Source organism: Arvicola amphibius, chromosome 7 (assembly GCF_903992535.2).
Source record: "Arvicola amphibius chromosome 7, mArvAmp1.2, whole genome shotgun sequence".
NCBI classification, from domain to species: Eukaryota; Metazoa; Chordata; class Mammalia; order Rodentia; family Cricetidae; genus Arvicola; species Arvicola amphibius.
The window spans coordinates 78,622,514-78,644,017 of NC_052053.1; the positions used below are offsets into that span (position 1 = coordinate 78,622,514).

At 47.8% G+C, this 21,504-nt stretch overlaps 1 protein-coding gene across 3 annotated transcripts in view; it reads right to left on the reverse strand.

Moving 5' to 3' along the window:
• Rin3 (Ras and Rab interactor 3) overlaps positions 1-21,504 on the reverse strand; it is a 109,748-nt gene that overhangs the window by 23,405 nt on the left and 64,839 nt on the right. For all 3 annotated transcript variants that reach the window (XM_038337021.2, XM_038337024.2, XM_038337022.2), the window contains exons 4-5: positions 16,648-16,720; positions 8,464-8,555 (exon numbers count right to left, since the gene is read on the reverse strand). In XM_038337021.2, coding sequence (XP_038192949.1) covers positions 8,464-8,555; positions 16,648-16,720 — 165 coding nt within the window. The remainder of the gene's footprint in view (positions 1-8,463; positions 8,556-16,647; positions 16,721-21,504) is intronic.

Here is a 21,504-nt window from a genome sequence, read left to right on the forward strand (position 1 = left end):
GTTGTACGGGGACTGTCTCGATGAGCCCTAGGCACAGGCTTCGTCCCCACTTTACAGATGAAGGCAGTGATGCAGCAAAAATGTATTCACCGAGGTCACAGAGTGCTGGAGGTTGAACAGGTCAAACTAACCCGTTGCCTCCTTCTGAGGAACTTGCACCACTTCCCACCTCAGTTGCTCTGCCTATCAGTGGGTGGCCGGTGGCTCTTGCCCCAGCTAGAGATGTGCTAAGAACATAGCAGCACCTATGTTTTGTTTTCTGGTATGGGGATTGAATTCAGGGCCTCCTACATGGTAGGCAAGTGCTCTACCACTGAGGTATATCCCTAGCCTTAATATTTTTTTTTCAAGACAGGGTTTCTCAGTGTGACCTTGGCTATACTGGAACTCGCTTTGTAGATCAGGCTGGCCTTGAATTCACAGAGATCCGCCTGTCTCTGCTTCCCAAGTGTTGGGATTAACGGGGTGCTCCACCACGCCTGGTTAACGTTTTCAAAATTTGAGAAAGGGGTTTCACTAAGGTACCCTCTTGAGGAAGAGACCCGATCAGTCGTCCTCATCAGCTTAGACCATGAAACCCAATACGGAGAAGTTCAACAGAACCACCATACATGGGCTGCCCATGCATGCTTCAGCATTGCCAGGGCATACATTTCGTTCCTCTTAAGTTGCCCAGGCTGTCCATGAACATTCAATCTTCCTGCCTCGGCTTCCAGAGCAGCTAGGATGACAGGCCTGCACCACCAGGCATGGCCACAACAGGTTCTTGACTGTTAAAGAAGAAGTCAGAACATGGCAGGGGCGTGCAGAGCCAGTTCTATTGATGGCATCTTCAAAGACCTTGGTGGCCTGAGGTTGAACGCCCATCAGTGTGAGCAGGGTCCACCCCCATGATAGAACCCAAGCTGTGATCTACCCAACTGTGGGCACCAAAGAAGCATGCTACTCACCATGGAGCTCAGCTCTAGAAAGACTCTGCAGCACCTGGCAGCCAGCCCAGAATACCCAGCTGTCACCACAATAACAAGATGACGACCTTTCATGTGACTTTCTATAACATGCAAAGCTCCCTCCCTGCACATCGTAGCCACAGAGTAAGACGTGACCAGGCTAGGTTGTTTTCCATAACATGAGGGCCACTCTTCATGATGGCCAGGCTGTGGCTTAGCCTTCCAGGACAGCACCCGACTTCTGAGTGACCAACTCTGGGTACCCAGAACACACATATGCTTGCTTTCTGTGGAGTAAGCGTTGAAAACACTGTACCCAAGTCTCTAGGAGCCCAGTAGAGCAGTCCAGTCCCTTTGAAGTCTTGCTAGCAAGGAGCCTCAGGCAGCTGGAAAGGTGACCTATTCAGTAGTCCCAGGGAGCTGAGCTCAGTTCCCTCCATGCTCACGTCACAGTCCCATAAGACATGTGGATGAAGGACAAAATCATGGCGTAGCTGATGTCCAGAACTGCCAATGCCCGGGTACGCTCTCCCATCATTGCTTGCCTAGGACACTCAAGGCCTGGGAGATACGCCCCCATATGTCTTTTCTAGAATTGTCTACTGGGTCTTCACTCCATCTGCCATTCACTTCTTCCTGGACAAATGTGCTGCCCTACCCTTTGAGTCTTAGCGGATGCTGTTCCCTCTGCTTAAAATGATTTCCCTCCTTCCCTGCCAGGTTCTTGCTAATCTTCTAAGACTGGCCTTCTAAGTCTTAGGAGACTGACGTGTGCAGGATGCCTGTGTCCCTTAGTCCTGCTGGGTACTCTGACGGCAGGGACCAGCATCAGGACTGCCATTCCATGCTTTTGTCTGAGCGCTCATCACACTCTGGGCTTTAGAAGGCAGCTCTGGGGCCTCTTCCATACATGCATCTCCAGCTTCCAGGATGGTGCTCCAGTGAGCAGGGGCCAGGCATTGGCACCCAACACTAGCGAGTGAACTAGCTTAGTCAAAGCAGAGGCAGCATTCTAGGGTATGGGACACCGGCCAGTCTCACTTCGCAGGCTAGGTGGAATGGGAAGATGAGGAGATGAGACAGTGAGAGAGGAGGGAAATAGAGAGCAGAGGAGCTCCAGGTGGGGAAGGACCGTCAGCCAGCTTATCACTGGACTGCAGAACTGGTCCCTAGCAGGACCAGAGTAAAACAACACACATCTCCATATCTTGATAGCATCTCACAAGTGTGGAGCAGGCACTGGGGGCTCCCCTGAGGTCCAGGGCTCAGGCTATTGCTTGCCTGCCCCCAGGACAATTAACAGGGTACAGGCTCTTCAAGGCAATGCTACTTCCAGGGGAAGGTGATGCTGGGCACCGAGGGGCCACATATCAGGGCCTGCAACTGTGTAAGGGAAGCAATGGAGCAGTCCGTTCAGGGCTTTATGCTTAAAACAAAACAAAACAAAACAAAAAAAGGAAGTTGAAAAGTTTCCTGCAGCTTGCAGAGAGCCAAGGCTGGGGAAGCAGAACCTTGTGTCATGAAGTCCCAGCAGTTGGCAGGGACTGGTGGCACCATGCCAAGGCTTGGCTCAGCCGCCCAAGTTCCGGTAAAGAAGGGCCTGTCCCTTTGAGGTGTAGGGCCATATCTCATACAGGGCCCATATACATTGTGTGACAGCTAGACTTCCAGGCTATAGTTTGCACCTGGCCTCACAGAAGACCGCTACAGACAAAGGGTCAGGATATGCCAATGCTGTTCTGCTCCTTCTTTGTAATCTGGAGGATGCCTGGGATAGAGATGTTAATTCGGCCTATGTGACAGAGCTGGCATACAGAGCAGGAAGATAGGGAGGCGTGACAAAATGGGCATAGAATAGGTGTGGATGTGACCTCAGCTATTTGCCTAGTTTCCTAGGAAACAGAATGCTAATGAATTTTCTCCTCAGTTTATGTTTTGGTATAAAAGCTGTTTGGAGAATAAATGCGGGCGGATTTTCAGGACGTGAATTTAGGACTTCATGAGGGATCACTGAAAACTCCCTCCCAATATAGTCATGTGAGTTGTATCTTTAATCCCACACCTCCCCTCTGGTCCGGAGAAATAATTTATGGTCCGGGCTGGCACTGGACCCCGACACTGAGGCAGCCATTTTGCTGGTACCAAGGCTTTCTGAACCTGGGTAGGAGGCATGTCTTGCCAGCTCAGTCTCTGCAGTGTTTGGTAGACCTGTGATGTGCCAGGTGCTGGATTGTGGTACCTGAGGGCAAAGTAATGATTCACATACCATGGGAATGGTTGGAAAGCTCTGGGAACTTAGGGAATACATATCTTTGTAGATTCCATAAATGGGCTGTTGGACTTTCGCTCAAACTCTAGTGTTTCTCTTGGTGTGTATGTGGGCACCTGCAGGTACATGTGTGTGCACGTGGAAGCTGGAAGACAACCTTGGAGTGAGACCACCCTGCTTTTTGAGGGCCCGGAGCTCACCAATGAGCTAGTCTGGCTAGCCAGGACCCTACCTGCTTTCATCTCCTCAGTGGTGGGATTACAAATCAAGCCGCCACACCCATTTTTTTAAATGTGGATTTTAGAGCTCAAATCAGGTCCTCATGCTTACACCGCAAGCCCTTTAGTGATTGAGCTTATCGATGGAGCTGTCTCCCCTTTCCCCCGATCACAAACTTTTAACAAATCTTTATTAACTAGGAAATATTCTCACTGTATGCTATAAAGGAAAAAAAAAAACAAGGTACATACACACTCGGAAGAGCTACACAGTGTGTGACTTCCCTGTCTTTAAACCACTAGTATCTACATGCCTCAGGCATACTGGAGAGCCACGACACAGAATCATCTTCCCTCTTGCATTTAGAAATAGCTGCAAGCCGCTCAGTCTCACGTTAGTTTTGTGGCCCCTGCTGCACCCAGGATGATATTCTACAGAGCCTGCACTGTTGAACGGTGGTGTTTCCAAGTCTAAACTTGGCTTTTCTTGTGTCAGCTCATAAACAAACATTCAAGAGCCATCCCATGGTGCTGAGCCTGCAGGAGAATAGCTCTCCTTTGGTGACATCATCCCTGTCTAAATAGCTTAGTCTACTCATTAAAACCAAACCAAACCAAGTACAATAAAATACAGTGACACGGAGAAAGCAAACATTTCTCAAAAACTAAGAATGCTTGTGAAACCATTGGGTGCACTGAAAACCCAGTGAATCTACCATTGACTAGACACTTCTTGACTCTGGGTGTGAGCAAAACAACTAAAAGTCACACCTAGGTTCACACAAAACACGGCGAGAGGCAAGACGCAGAACTGTATTTTTTCAGCAGTGGAGGGATCATGTATGATTTTCAGCCTCGTCTTTTTCTGGTCTTGTCAATTAAAAAGAAACTCACAACATGCTGGGATTTCATAACAAGAAAAAGATGTCTTAAAAAATAAGTGCTCGGAAGGTACGGTGCAGAGGGAGGGCTCGCTGCTCTCCCTGGCTCAACATCAAGCACAGCCCCTTCCCTTGGCTAAAGGGCACCATGCTATTTTCCACTGGAGCCAGAGCACGGGGAGGAGGGAGCTGAGGAGCAGGAGGCAGTGCGCAGGCTGAAAGGATGTGTGATGGCAATGGCTACAGCTGAAGACACAGAGAAAGCCCCGGGTGCGAACCCAGCTCCTATCACATCCTCTTACAGGAAGCCTTACGGTCCACATCCCTCTGTCATCAACAGGAATATCATCCACATAACTCACCTATTCAAAACTTCCCTGACAATTGTCATTATAATAACTGCTAGCGTGTTTTAGCCACGCCCCCATCCCAGGAAACTCCATGCCCGCTGTCAGTCACTCCCCATCTGATGGATTAAAAGTGAAATATTTCCTGGAGGGGCAGGTGTTTCAGCATTGGATCCCAGCAGTGATCCTGGATGAAGGGAGTGGGTCACTGGCAGGTGGGCCTGGGGTTTTATAACTTGGTCCCATTTATAGCCTTCTCTTGCTTACTGGTGGAGATGTGAGATGTTCCAGACACACATCCCATTGACATAAACTCTTGCCATGGATTGTATCCTGCTGTGGAACATTTTCTGTACACTGTAGATATGTATTATTCTCACTGATTATAAAGGGCTGACTGGCCTATAGCTGGGCAGGAGAGCCAATCCCAGGAGAATGATGGGAAGAAGAAGGGTGGAGTCTTGCAAGTTGCCAGCCAGAGACCGAGGAAGCAGGACGTGTACAAAATGAGATAACAAGCTATGAGCCACATGGTAGCAAGTAAAATAATAGAAATGGGTTAATTTAGAATGTAAGAGCTAGTTAGTAACAGACCTAAGCTATCAGTTGAGAATTTATGATTAATAATATGTCTCTGTGTAGTTATTTGGGAACTGGCTGGCAGGACAGAAAAGTTCGTGTACAGTATCCACTCAAATTATGAGCTCAAACACGCTTCTCTTCCTCTAAGTTGCTTCTGCCGGGTCTGGTAATATGATAGCCAGCTCTAACCTGATGGTGCTGCTCTATCCCAGGCAATTAGTGACATTTCCTCCAGAGTCCTCAGACCTGTGTAATAAGTTACACATAATTCCCCTGAGATGGCGAGAGAAAATGTGGTACCAGGCATCCTATGGGCTGCTGACCTTTGCCCTGGAATGCATGTGATATCTAGTGGCCAGCAGGTGAGCTAAGAATAGGATAATGGTGTCTCTACTGTAAGGAATCTAACCACTCACTTTCTGCTTTTGTAAACTCACTTATCTCCGTGGGACTGGGATAAAGTAGCCTTTCTATTATTACACAAGGGGAAAGAGAAACAACTGAGGGAGTAAAGCAATTTTCTTGTCCAGCTGTGGACCCATAGGTCACTGTACACCTTTGATAACATCTCTGATGTGCACCTCTATAAACCCTTCCTTTAGCCCCCTTTGACATGGCACACTGTTTGGCTCTACGTTCTTCCGCTAGCAGTAAGAATAAATTCATTTAATCTAAATTTGAATTGGGTCTATGTCTTTGGTCTTTCCCAGCGGATTCGAATGCCACAACAACACAACCTGGTGACCGCTAGCCTGCCTTCCACATCTGTGGATTTGCCTCGGCTGAGCACATTTACAAGGGAGTTTCACAAGTGCTTCTGAGTCTGGCTTCTTTTATTAAGCATCATGTTTCAATACATGTGGTACCATGAACCAGTGTTTCATTTCTGCTTAACGTTGAGGAAGCTCTTTAGACACCTTGAGTCCCATGGTTTCCTCTATCAAAATTGTGTGTGGTGTGTGTGTGTGTATGAGTGTATGTGTGTGTGTGTGAGAGAGATGTGTGTTGTGTGATATTTTGATTGTGTGCTGACAAATAAAGCTTGCTTAGAGTCAGAGGGCAGAACTAGCCACTAGCTGACCATAGAGGTTTGGAGGACTATAGACAGAGAGGAGACAGGAAGTAGTAAGATAGGCTCTCAGCCCCATTCTGGTGAAGGAATGGTAGGAAGTAGGAAGTGACTGTGGTTGCTCCCTGTTTCCTGACCTTTCAAGGTTCTTACCCTCAATATCTGATTCCCAGTTTTTATTGATAAGATTAATTAGATTAACGTTACGTGTGTGTGTGTGTGTGTGTGTGTGTGTGTGTGTGTGTAAAATCTAATAATGAATGTATGCACCTAAGTTGGTGAATTTTCCTCCCATCATGCTTTTGACTAGATCAAGAGAACACTTGTCCTCAAGCCCCTCCCGCGCAGCTGGTAATTATTATCCCAGTTCTCCCTGGAGATCTTTTTGAGGAACAGTGGCTATGTGGGGATGGGGCTGGAGGCAGAGCCTGGAAGGCTGGTGGGCTAAGGAACAGGGGCTCTGACTGAGCAGGCTACAGGGTACAACAGGCTGTGGTACAGAGCAGAGGCTGTTGCTCACAAAACCCGATGGCTCTGGACTCCACTTCTCAGGAATTCTCCATACAAGTTTGAGTAGGTTTCAGGTTTCTCCTTCAACAAGTGTGTCCAGTCCTTGGCCAACAGGCTGCATGAGTCCCACGATAACAACAAATGCAGCCCAACACAGAACTATAAAGTTACTTCAAACATTATGAGCTTTTTTTTTTTTGTAACTTGATTGCATGTTCTTTTGTGTGAGCTCTGCAGGTGACAGCCTCCTGTTGCAATGTCAGAAGGTTGGGCACGCTTGGCAGAGGAGTGACGCAAAGGCTCAGCACAATGCCTCGGGTGCCTGGGCCCTTGGCAGATGCTCTCTGCAGTTATCATTGGAGCACACAAAGCTTGGCATGGCTGCAGCTTGCACGTGCTAGGGCCAGGCATCTGACAGTTGCACATCTCCATCTGTTCCAGAGATGGACTGGAAAGCCAACCTTTCCCTGGCTTTGGGAAAACGTCAATCTGCCGAGTCTGCCTCATCTCATCAGAACCTTCCAGGTGGTTTCTTAGGTGTAGCACACTTGGTTTTTAATGCCCCATTCCCCAAGAAGTTGCTGGCAGGCCATTCTGCACCACCCTCGGCTTCCTGCGTGATGACTTCCATCTCTAGATTACTCCATGCCTGAGGCCACTCTGTTCCAGTCAGGAATTTGGTTCTCCTAAATTGAATGGCTTCTTTCCATCCAGCAAGTGCTCCCAGGAGGAACTTACAGGGAGTCTTGGATATCAGCCCCAGGGACTTGTGCCTGAGTCTCAGAACAGGGCCGATGAGTATATGTAAAGTCAGTGCTCACTCCAGTTACTCGGTGGACCAGTACAGCAGTGTGGAATGGGTTTGAGCTCTTCTTTCACACGGCTGTCGCCAGACCCCTTGGGGAGCGGGTTAGAGCTTGGCCTTGGAGCTGAGGTGGGGGGATGTCTTCTCTGGTCTGCTTCTTCTGTGACCTGACTCTTCAGTCTGGGCTAATTTTCCTCTGTTCAGTCAACACTGTAACTATCATGCTGGTGTTTCTGGTTCTGGGAGTCAGTTGCAGACAGTGTCCTGTGAGCAGCTGAGTCGTAATAAAGATGCTTTGTCTACAGACATACCCTAGCTCTGGGCGCTGAAGTCCTGGGCTACAGAGGCTGTTGAAACATCTGCCTTAAACACGCTACTCTATACCACACAGAAGTAGAAGAATTCCTTTCCCCAACATATGTAGGTTTAGAGTTCCAGAAGCTACCAGCCTGGAGATCTTGGTCATTTGGGAGCGGCACTACTTGACAGGAATTAAGGAGGTGTGGCCTTGCTGGAGTAGGTGTGGCCTTGCTGGAGGAAGTGTGCCATTAGGGGGTGGCCTTTGAGGTTTCAGAAGCTCAAGTCATGCCTGCATGAGGCCACACTCCCTGCCATGATAATAATGAACTAAACCTCTGAGCTGTAAGCTGGCCCCAATTAAAAGTTAAATGTTTTCCTTTATAAGAGTTGCCATGGTCATGATGACTCCACAGACACAGGACACTAAGACAGCTCTGTTCATCTAGAGAACTCCGATTAATGCAAGAGAGGAAATCCTAGTACCCCCCTCACCTCAGTACCCACCAACTCTGGTTCTACAGGGAAGACTTACCCAGGCCCAGGTTGGAGATGGTCTCAAGGTCCAGGAAGCTGCTGGCTTCAAGGATGGCCTGGGGCAGCCGCAACGTGAAGGGCAGTAAGTCTCTGTGAAGACAGGAAGGCTGTGTAGGTCAGGTACTAGGAGGATCAGAGTTCTCATTCTCCAGCATCCAGATGTCCAGAGAGATCCCCGTCTCACATCCTGTCACTGCTAGGGCTTTCATGTAACCTGGGCATTTCCCTGGGGTTAAGGGACAGGGCTGTAGTTGAGGGAGCTGCCAGCAAGATCCAGATCTCGGGTTAGTTTCAGAGACCTGGAAAGGGCCCTGGAAGCATGGAGAATCCCCTTGTTTCTTCTTCCCTGCCTGGTCCACACTTTCTTTAAGCATATTTAGTGACCTCTGACCCTGGCCTTCCACATGGAGGTAGGCAGGCTAGCATAGAGGGGGTGCCCTGATGAGCATTTAGCCAGCACCCTCTGCCATCTGCAGGGACATTGTTGAGAGTCCGTACAGAGATCTTCAGCAGCCATTCAGACGGAGGGAAACTGAGGCCCAAAGGGAGAAAGGGTTTTTCTCAGGCGCCGCAATGGGCTGTGGGTAGATGGTGCTGGATCCTGGTCCTCCGGACTCCAGCCCGGAGACTGCCTCTGCAGCCAGGATGGCTAGTCCTGATTCCATGCTTTATCCGGGCATTCAGGGCCTGCCTATTATCTTCCAGCTATTTCTCTCTCTCCTCTCTCCTCCTCTCTCCCCTGTTGGCCTGTCTTCCTTCCATGAAGGCAGAAATTGACCAAGAGGGCATAGAATGGCAGAGTTGAAAAACAGATACCAAGATTAGCAACCTGCTCCACCACTGCCCCCTAGATGCCCCGCCCACCTCCTTTCCAACCCAATTCCAAGCAAAGAAATCTCATCCATCCACTTGTCATTCACTGGGCACCTTCCCTGTTGGCCTGGGAGAGCTATCTCCCTCCACCCATGTCCATCACTGCCTCCCTTCTGTCTTTCCTTTCCTTGGAACCCTCAGTTGGGGGCTTCCAGTTCCTGGCAGGGGTGAGGCAATGTCTCAGGTCTTGGAAACCCTATAGTGTACCATAAATACCATGGCGACTAACAGACCTGTTCACAGTGGGACACTGAGCTGAAGAAGAACGGCATCAATGGTTGTGACGGAGGGTCCTCATGGCGGGGGCCCCAGACCACCCTACACCTGCCCGAGGCTCTCTGCCAGGGGCTTCTATTAGTGTCTGCCGCTCCCCTCAGGGAAGAAAGCACTGCTGAGGGGGTGGCTTTGGCTTTTTCACAGTTAGGCCAGGAAGCACTGCAGCATCTCCAGCCACCATCCTGTGACTCCACTATGAACCTGAGGCCTTGTGATGTCAACTGCCCATTACTCTACACAAGTCTGGCTCGGAACATTCTGGATAGGTCCTCAGGGTCTACTCCCCTCCTCGCTACCCTTACCCAAACCTCCAGTTACAACGGTTGACAAAACTCATCTGCCATTACCTCCGTTTGCCTGGTTGACTCTCTAGTTTGTTGGTGTGGTTTTAGATGGTTCCTGTCCCCAGAAAAACGTCTATCACAGTGGCCAGCAGAGGTCACTCCATTCTCATATTGCCAGTAGTCTAATTCTGTCACTTCACTACCTTTCTTAGGGTGCTTATGTGCACCTAGCCTCAAATCCCAGCACACAGGAGACAGCCTGGGCTGCTCCACCTCTCCAGCAAGCTCTTTAAATGTTCCCACCCCTTGCCTGCGCCTCAATATAGTCACTTCCTCGTAGTGAATGCACCCTATTCCTAGACGCCGGTCCCTTCTACTTGTATCTGCTTAGGTTACACGTACCCTTCAAAGTCACACCATAGGCCTCTTCCTTCCAGACTTGGCTGACAATGGTTTCGTCACCCAGTTCCCTACTCCTTCCATCTAGGGCATCACACAGGATGGGGCAGCTAGCCAAGCAACATCACACAACATCACTATTACACTGTTAGAGCGCAGCAACCACATGGGTAGCTTTACAATCAGTAACGGGGCGTGGGGTGGTCAGAGAGGTTGAGATAATTGCCCAAGACCACTCAGCTAAAAAAAACCATACCTTTACCTAGCACCACAAATCACTTGCTATTTATTTACTTGTTATTTATTTATTTGTTGAGTCTCTGATTTCCTATCCAGGCCTCATAACTTGCCTGGGATATTGACACTACTGTTGTCTTCATTTTTTAAAACTCTAGACTTTGGATGGCTGGTAAGACAGCTCCGTGGGCAAAGGTGCTTGCAGCCAAGGATGAGAATTAGATCCCTGGGGATCCACATGGTGGAAGAAGAGAATCAAATCCCCAAACTGTACTCTGACCTCCATACCTGTACCATGGCATGTGCACCCAGATAGACAGACAGACAGACAGATAGATACATGTAATAAAGATGTTAGACTTTCACGTAAGGGGTGGGGATTAAGGTAAGGGGTGATGATGGAACACAGGGTTTTGCATGTGGTAGGCACATGATCTACCATTGAGCTACATAGAGTTCAGCCCTACGGTCTGCTTTTGTTTCATAAATTAGAAACAAAGACATATTTGCTGTAAGAATTAAACATTACCCAAGTGTTTAAAATAAGATGTTCCTGTCTTTCTTCTTCAGCATCCCACTGTCAAGATTCTAGGGTGTGACTTACTTCCCTCATCTTCTCTGCATGTGTGCATGTGTGCGTATGCACACACAACTATTTTCAAAAGTAAATGCCAGTGTATGAACTTGAATGCTGATTGGGTCTAAGGTCAGATTCTTCCATTTCTAGACTGTACTGCCTTTTAGTAAAATAAAAACAAAAACAAAACAAAACAACAACAACCAAAAAACCCAACCGACCAAACAAGCAAAAACCTATTTGCATTACTGCCATTGACTCAAACAACACTGCTAGGAAGAATTTTAGTTCCTGGTGATTCTGCTCTGGGCTAGTATTCCTTTTGGGTAGATTCCTAGTGAGCCTGATAAGCCACGGGATAGAATACTTCAAGATTAGCATTTGCTACTCTTTTCCCAAGCTTATACCCATTCACACCTCAACAGAAATCGTTCCCAGATTATGGTACTTTTTGTCCTTCCTGTCCTGAGTACAACCAAGCAGCCCACTTTCATGAACTTAGTGGTGGCCTCTGTCAGTGACAATGACATGCAAATTGTCCAGTTTGTGGTTTGCCAACTAAAGAAGTCTTAGCATTGTGTGAAGGTGGGGAAGGTAGACAGCCCCAAAACAAGCTTAGTCACACCCAAACTGTGAAGTCCCTGGGCTTTGGGGTAACAACAGATAACCCTCAGATGAGGTGCTAGGTCAGTGTGCATCTCCATAAACCTACCAACAACTGACCAAAGACACACTGGACACCAGGCTTTCAGTGTCTGTTCTCTGCAGACTTCCCTGATCAGAACTCCTGGGAAGAGGTCAAAAGTGCAGGCTCCTCTGTCCAAGCCCAAGGGGAACATCACTGGGCCTAGGAAAGCTCACATCAGCATTCACACACATGGAGTGTATAGGGAATTGACTCAAGGAATTAGGTAATGAAACTTGTATCTCTAAACAGCTCACAAGTAAATCTTAATGAGCACAGGCTTGGGTGGGGATCATGTAGGTGGGAGTCATAGACCTCCCACCAAAGCAAAGGCTGTCAAACAGTGAATTAATCAAACTTACAGATGCTCTGTATGTACACATTCATATCTGTTTCCTTATGAACTATAAAGCCCCGTTAAAGGCACCAGAGAAATAAAGATTTTAAAAGTGGGATTTTCAGAGTGGATGTTTTAACAACCCCTCTCACTTTTGAGGGCCAGTTGTATGCCCCTAGGTACCTATACCATTCTCTGAAGGCCCCTTTTCTAGATAAAACCTTTTACCTATGTAAGAAACACAAAGCAGCATATACACACACACAAACACATGTATGCACATGTATGCACATATACACACACACAAGTTCAGCAACACAATACTTACTCCACCTATCTAGGACACTTTTGGGGAGAATATAGCCCAGCTTTCTTTCTTACATACAAAGTCACAAAATAGATTTTTCTATTCTATGCCATCATCCGGTCCTCTCATTCCCTGGATACTAGACACCTAATCATTTAGTTTGGTCCCAACATTAGTTACCTGGAAGTGAAATCAGATTCTGTAGACTTCAAGGCTCAGTAACTCCCAGGAGTCCCCCAATTCCAATGCCAGTCATAAGGCCTGGACCACCAACCCTTCTGAGCCACTGATGGGGAATAGAGCTTTGCATGCACAGTGATGATAGTTATCTTCAAAGGTGGGAGTGACCAGTGAGCCACTCCCTGAGGAGGGTGGTGGCTTAGCCACCGTGTGGGGCAAATGTGAGGGAGGATGGGCCCACAGAGCTCCTTCCTTCCTCATCTTGGGTAACAGCTCTTATTTGAGTTAACTGACCCTGTACCGGGGTTGTGTTGAGGATCAGACCCCACGATCCTGGTAAGGGTTTTAGCTGAGTGTCTGGCACCATGCTCAAGAAGCAGTGGGACTAAGCATCTACCACCAGGAAGGAAGCCCGCCCCAGTGTCTCCCATCTCCACAGCCATGCCTCTTTTCTTCACTGGCTGCCCCCCTCCACCTGGGTGACATCTCTTCATGACTCCAGAAGACTTCAGTGGTCCCTGACTGTTCTTGGCTCTTCTCTTCCCTCAACCCCATTTCCTGCTGCAGCCATATTGCTCTGTCTGGGGCTGTCTAACCATGGGAGACGACGTGGCTCATAGCAGCTACAAAAGGGAGCCCTTGCAACTCCAGGCATGACTCTGTCCTGTCCTCTCCATGGAGCCACTCCCGAGGTGGCTATGGCTTTCTTTACTTTTTTTCTTGTTTGTTTTTGCTTTTTGTTTTTAGAGACAGGTTTCTCCACGTAGCTCTGGCTGTCCTAGAACTCACTCATTAGTCCAGGCTGACTTTAAACTCAGAGATCCTCCGGCCTCTGCTTCCTGAGTGCTGGAATTAAAAGTGTGTGCCACCACCACCTGGCACTACCCTTTGCCTGTCCTGTTTCCTCTACCTGGAATTGTCTCCCTGCCCTCCTTGGCAGGCCTCCCAAATCCTCTTCACGAGCAGGGCCTCCAGCTCCATATACAGAGGGATAGACAGGAGAGAAGCAACAAACGTGTCCTTTCCTCTACGAGCCTGGTACAAGGCCAGGGCTCAAATCTGACTTCAGAGCTTGGCTGTGCCACGTGAGGTCAGTCAGACTTCAGCCTCAGTTTCCTCATCTCTAACGTCACTAAGAACACATAGCATGGTTTTATGAATACTAGCCTGTACTTGCTACTCTGCTAAGGCCCAAACAGACATCTTCAGCACAGCTCCGGGGACAGGACTACTGACTAACTAGCCTTGTAATGTGTGGCCACGATAGGGTTAGGAAGAGATGAGTAGGCACCACTGAGCATAGAGACGCTCAGGCAGCCGTCACATTTCCAGTTCTGCACACTCATCACCGAGCTGCTGGGTATTGTCAGAACTGAAGAGCTTCTTGTAAGAACTGGGGTCTCCAGAGGGGGGGGGGTTGTTTCTGAAGGCTTTGGCACCTGTGACCCTCACAAACAAGCGTCCGAGAGGGAGCTCCTAATCTGTCAGGCACTAGGGGTGAGAAGGTTGAGATTCCTGCTCTGCTGAAGTGTACATTGTACTGAGCTCTAGGGCTAGTGGGTGCTATCCTGGGAATGTCTGTATGAGCAGCCACCAGCTCACAGGGACCTCAGGCGCCCAATGGGAAACACATTGTAGAGGAAGAAACCAGTGGGCTTGCTGAGGGCTGGGTTTGGGTTTAGTGTGGTGACTGGGTCACAGTTCTAATGAAAATATAGACTGGACAAATATTCACCAGTACACTCCCTGGAGGAGGCAAAGCTACACGGAGCATCTCCAGTGCATTTTCAGTTCCCTCCGGTGTTTGGTTCTGAAAGAGTCTGCCGGTGGCATCTTAGAATCTCCAAGTTGCAGACTATCATACTTAACTGTTAATGTCCCCTGACAGAGAGACAAGGGTGCCCGGAGAGGTCAGGTGACAGACCTGGAGTCACACAGCTACAAGGCTTGGGACTCTGGCTCCTGAGCTACTCAGCATTCAGGCCTTGTTGCCTGATGCACCTCCCCCAGAACATGGTCAGGCCCATCTCTGGAGTGAAGGCAGAGCCACAGGTACCTGCTTTCCTGGATTGTGGAGAAGTAGCAGTCAGAGAGGAGAGGTTGGGAAGCAACAGGGGTAAGCTAGGGGATTGTGGCTCCTGATCTCCCTGGACACCAAGCTGAAGCCCAGAAAACTCTCCTATAGTTCAAATGGCAGAAATGGAATGAGAGTCTGTGGGGTCCCAGGCAGTGTCCTAGCTCTCTCTTCCACGGACATCAACTCAGCCTTCCTCCTGCATCAAAGCACTCCCTTTTAGGAAAGAGGAAGTTGGGGCTCTGAAGTGTTATATATCCAGCTTAATGTCTGTATTCTCACCCATCCATCCATCCATCCATCCATCCATCCATCCATCCATCCATCCATCCATCCATCCACCCATCCATCCATCCATCCATCCATCCATCCATCCACCCACCCATCCATCCACCCATCCATCCATCCATCCATCCATCCACCCACCCACCCATCCATCCACCCACCCACCCACTCATCCATCCATCCATCCATCCACCCGCCCGCCCACCCACCCATCCATCCATCCATCCATCCATCCATCCATCCATCCATCCATCCATCCTTCTCTCCTCTCCAACCATCTTTCTGACCATTCATTCATTGTACCATGCCAAATACTGGACAGAGCTCTTTAACTAACTCTAAAAGGCCCATCTTCCCACAGTTGGGTGTGTTGTAAAGCATAAAGGTCTGGGACCTCTACAATTATTTTCTTGTGAGTCTAGTGAGCCAAGCCAGTGCACAGAATTACTTCAGGGTTCATTGGTGGTAGAGCTTTCTCTGCCATTTACCCATCTTCATTTCCTCATCTGTGCAACAGGAACAACCCTTGTGGGGTTGTTGGCAAGGTTTTAAAAGACAATGTGGAGGGGCCTGGTGAGATAGCTCAGTGGTTACAAGCACTTACTGCCCTTATGGAGAACATGGGTTTGGTTTTTAGCACTCACATGGTGACACACAACTGTCTGTAACTTCAGTCCCAGGGGATATGATGCTGTCTTCTGGCCTTGCAAGCAAACATTAAGACATATTAAAAAAAATCTTTAAAAGTGGTGGGTAGGGCTGGGCAGTCATAGCGCATTCCTTTAATCCCAGCACTCGGGCGGCAGATGCAGGCAGATCTCTATGGGTTCGAGACCAGTCTGGTCTACAGAGTAAGTTTCAGGACAACCAGGGCTATACAGAAAAAAAAAAAAAGAAACAAAACAAAACAAAAAAAGAAAGTAGTGGGTATAAAAATCCCCCAGAGCCCCACTGAGCACTGGAGGAGCCCTCGTTAGGCAGCCTGAGAGGTCAGCATCAGCTCTAATGATCAGTGTTGCTCTGCTGGCCTGGAGGGTGGGAGGGATGGAGCATGTGTTTCAGCAGACGTAGCCTGGGGTCAAAGACCCCAATACATCTTACCAAACATCGAGTCAGCCCTTGTGCAGGCCCTGTAGCTTCAGCTGATGGGTTATGGCACCAAGTATATTTTTAAATTCTTGCTGATCGGAAACTAGTTCTGAGTGAGTGGAGCGGAACTCACGGTGGTCTGCCCAGCTGAACAATCCCAGGCTCCCACCCACCAAGGGGCATCAGCCTTTCTTGTTGTCGCTATAGGAAGTTCCTTCTGTACTGTGCGTCACCAGTTGGTCTCAAGGTTCCAAACTGTCCCTGGTGCTGGTAACACTAGAAATTGCAAGACTAACGAGAGCCAGATGGGCAGGTGGCTAGCAGAAAAGTCCTCCCCAAAAGAGTCCAGAAAACATCAGAGCCGATCTCTCTTCTTGCGGTTACCAGAGCAAAGACAAGGGACTGTCCCCACTCACTGCATACCCTCCATCTTGACTCTGTCCCCTCCCATGCCACAAACACACCCAAGGTTGCATTGATGTCTGTTGTAACCAGATGGGTATATTGCAGCAAATGGGCTTCAGTTAGGACAGGAAGGGAGGCCTCCCCCACAGTCTCCTTTGGGGCCAGGTTACTCACCTACTGACACAGTAGAAAGCAATGAGTCGGAAGATGTCCTCAAACACAAGAACTGAGCCTTCCAGGTACAATACTGGGGAGAGACAAGAAAGGCTGTTGTAAGCATCCTCTAATGATAAGGGGAGGGGCTGGCTGCTCTCCTAGATCTGGAAGGTGGATCGCGCCTGCATGTCCTCTGCAGGTTCTGGCACCTCCTGAAGGATCCCCGTATGTATCAGCTGCCAACGGCAGTGGAATCAGAGCTCAAGGTGTCACTGTGTTGAGAGAATTCAAGGACTACCAATTACTGCGGCTGATATCAACTAAAACACAGTCATCATTTCTGGTGAACAGGAGTCTAGATTATAAAAGTAGAATGTCATATGTAGCCAGCTGCTAATGACAATCTCAGTAGGTACTGGCTTTCATGATGCCCAAATCTAAGGCCCATGACCAAACCTCTGCAAAGCTTTGCTCCCAAATCTCAGGAGTCTACATTGGGCTTCCCAGGGCCTCTGGTGCTGAACAACATGTGAACTGAGTTCTGGCATGTTTTCTGTGTGACACGGGAGAAAGAGAGGCTTCCAGGCCTAGCTTTGACTCTGGAACTGACAGCCTCTCAATGCCTCAGTGTCCCCCACCTTCCAAGAGAACAGCGCTTCAAACCCTAAAGACACTATCATTTAGGTGATAGCATCCTGCTATGTGGTTGGCAAAGCCTGGACCAGTTTCCCACAGGGCAGAGAGTGACATATCCACAAATATACATATTCCAATTGCCTCCACTTTCCTAGTACTGTTCTCAGCAGCTCATGTGATTCTTTTTAAGAAAAATCATATTTATCTTTTTATGACAAACAGACTATGGCTTCCTGTTTGGTTAGATATAAAAATGTATAAAGAAATAAACAAAACAAAACTGTGCTTGGTGTTTCTGCCTTTTAGGAATGTCCCCTGTGGCTCCATCTGGAAATCTTGAAAGTCTATGGTCTTAGATCTTCCAACATATGCTCACAGCTCTTCTCCCTAGAGGCCCAAAGGGACACCTCAAACCCGAGGGAGACTGTTTGTGCACCCCGAACCCGAGGAGACTGGTCTGGGCCCTGAACCCCAGGGGAGCCGGTGTGGATGCCCTGAACCTGAGGAGTTGGTCTGGGCCCTGAACCCCAGGGGAGCCTGTCTGGGTGCCCTGAACCTGAGGGAGCTGGTCTGGGTGCCCTGAACCTGAGAAGTTGGTCTGGGCCCTGAACTCCAGGTGAGCTAGTCTGGACAGAGCCTCATAGCCTTCTGGAGCTGCGGAGCATAGAAGTTGGTATGGGATAAACCACCTTCCGTCCCGAGACCTTTAATATTGCACCAGCTGGGGTCATGTGTGGGCATCTGGGCATCAGATCTCTATCAGGATGTTGCACAGGCTCTTTGTGCCTCAGTTTTTACAACTGTGAACCAGCAGTACAGTGTACCCATTTGTTGAGGAGTGAACTATGCTCCCCTTTCAAAAAAAAAAAAAACCTAAAAACAAAAAACAACAACAACAAAAAAAAACAAAAATAATGATGTCCTGATGCTTAGGACATGACATATGACCTTGTTTGGAAATCTTTGTCATGTTTGGTGTCCTTTTTTTTGTTTGTTTTAAATAAAATGGGTTTTTTGAAGACACAGGACACCAAAGCACAGAGAAGGTCTTGCTTTCTTGCCCATGAGCCCAGCATACCACTAGACCAGGCGCACAGCCAAGGCCCACAAAGCGCAGGGTAGAACGGACCTTCTGGTGTGGAAAGCGAGAACGTACCCTATCTAGAGAGAAGACGGGTAGTTGCTCAGGATGGTATGTGTAAGCCGGGTGAGGTGGTAGAAAGTGGGGGAGGTTCGGATGAGGGGTGCTGTGCTAAACTACAGACGGCCTATTCCGCAAGTTCAGCAGCACCGCGTATGTTCACGCTGTTAGGCAACTCGAGGTTTCTTTTAGATGTGGTGAAACATTCTTAAAGAGTAGTGACGGTTGCCCGACTCTGAATACACTAACGCCACCGAATTATATTCTTTAAATGGGCCAATATATGATACCAAGCGCAGCAAATAAACACATCTAAATAAATTTGAAATAAAGCTGTTACTTAAAGAAGATGAGGAAGATTCTCTACAGAGTGGGCTCAGCTCTCCTTTCTCTATTGTTTTGGTGGGATTTTTTTTATAATGAGCAAGGAAGACTTCTTTTTAGTGAAAAATACCATATTTGATTTTTATGTGTATGAATGCTTTGCCTGCAAGTATGTCTGTGCACCACATGCATGCCTGGTGCCTGTGGAGGCCAGAAGAGGGCAGTAGAGCCCCTGAAACTGGAGTTACAGACAGTTATGAGCGGCCATGTAGGTGCCGAGAACTGAACTCAGGTCCTCTGGAAGAGCAGCCAGTGCTCTTAACTCCTGAGTCATCTCTCCAGCCCTAAGAATGACTTCTATAAGTAGGGGTCTGGTAAAGGTGTCCCTTAAACATGACTTTCTAGTATTTCCTCAGAAGCTGCCCAAAACTGACAAGTTCCCGACCCCACTACTGCCAAGAGGCCAGGTCACCTTACCACCTCACATTGCCTTTACATGGCCTTGGGGACATCCAGCACCCACTTCTGCACTTGGCAACATCCTGCAGCACAGGGCCTGCCAGTCTGTGTCTCCTGACAAAGACACCAGGCCAACCAGTCATGGTGGACTGCTAGTGTTTACCCTCTCCAGGGTCCCTCAGTAAGAGTCTTAGTACAGAATATTCCAGAGATTTGACCTCACATGGTGAAGCTCTAGTGCCAACCGGTGGGACTCAGTCTGTACTGAGGTGGCCACAGGGGACGGCAATCAGAATCTGCCTCTCAGAGAGAAGGAAGCCTTTCACCTTAGCACCCACCCTCCATCAGAGTTGGACTGGGGACAGGTAGAGATGTGCCAAGTTGGCTCTGGACTTTTACAATACCAATGTTAGGATGGAACAGCCATAAGAAACTTGAAAGCTATTAGGTATCTTCTTAAAAAAGAAATTTCACTTTGTTGCTCTGTAAATATATGAACTGCAAAAGGCAGACTATTATGGCTCTCCTCTTTTCCACAGCACCTCCAGTATTTGGGAGGGTGTTTGGCACAGTACCCACAGCACCTGGCATAAAGAATACTACTGTGAATACTTTTGTGTACAGCCTGCATGGACATATTCGTGTACTCTTGATTGCATATGAGAGGCAAAATTTATCAATCAGGTGTAATTCTGTCCATTCAAGAAACTGCCAAACTTGCTGGCATAACTGGATATCAACATGTAGAAGAATAAAAATAGATCCATATCTATCACTATCAAGTCCAAATGGATCAAAAACCTCAACATAAAGCCAGTCACACTGAACTTCATAAAAGAGAAAGTGGAAAGTATACTTGAACACATTGGAACAAGAGACCACTCCCTAAATATAACCCCAATAGCACAGACACTAAGAGAAATAATTAATAAATGGAACCTCCTGAAGCTGAGAAGCTTCTGTAAAGTAAAAGACATGGTCAACAAGACAAAACGGCAGCCTACAGAATGGGAAAAGATCTTCACCAACCCCACAACAGACAGAGAACTGATCTCCAAAATATACAAAGAACTCAAGAAATTGGTCATCAAAAGATCACATAATTCAATAAAAAATGGAGTACAGACCTAAACAGAGAACTCTCAACAGAGGAATCTAAAATGGCTGAAAGACACTTAAGGAAATGTTCAACATCCTTAGCCATCAGAGAAATGCAAATCAAAACAACTCTGAGATTCTATCTTACACCTGTAAGAATGGCCAAGATCAAAAACACTGATGACAACTTATTCTGGAGAAGATGTGGGGTAAAGGGAACACCTCTGCATTGCTGGTAGGAGTGCAAACTGATATCAGTATGGCAATTTCTCAGAAAATTAGGAAACAACTTTCCTCAAGACCCAGCAATACCACTTTGGGGTATATATCCAAAGGATGCTCAACTGTGCCACAAGGACATGTGCTCAACTATGTTCATAGCAGCATTGTTTGTCATAGACAGAACCTGGAAACAACCTAAATGCCCCTGGACTGAAGAATAGATAAGGAAAATATGGTATATTTATACAATGGAGTACTACATAGCAGAAAAAAATAATGACATCTTGAAATTTACAGACAAATGGATGGAGCTAGAAAACATCATTTTGAGTGAGGTAACTCAGACCCAGAAAAACAAATATTATATGTACTCACTCATAAGTGGCTTTTAGACACAAAGCAAAGAAAATCAGCCTACAAATCACAATCCCGGAGAACCTAGACAACAAAGAGGACCTGAGAGAGACATATGTGGATCTAATCTACATGGGAAGTAGAAAAGGACAAGATCTGAGTAAATTGGGAACATGGGGAACCATGGGAGAGGGTAGAAGGGGAGGGGAGAGAAAGGAAGGGGAACAGAGAAAAATGATTAGCTCAATAAAATCAAGAAACAAACAAAAAAGAAACTACAAAACTATTTTCCACAACGATATCACTTTTATAGTCCCATCAGTCAAGTATGGCAGTTCCAGTTTCTCCACACCCTTGTTAATACTCGCTGTCTGACGTTTTGACTGCAGCCATCCCAGTGGGCCTAAAGTGTATCCTGTAGTTTTCATTCACATTTTCCTAAAGATTGGTGAGGCTGAGCATTTGTCTGTGTTTATTGACTGTGTGTGGGTTATTCATTTAAAACTTTCTCCCCTTGAGTCAGGCATGGTGGCACACACTTTAGATTCCAGCATTCAGGAAGCAGAGGCAGGTGGGTCTCCGTGAGTCCAAGGCCAGCCTTGTCTATAAAGTGAGTTCCAGGACAGCCAGCGCAGTTAGAC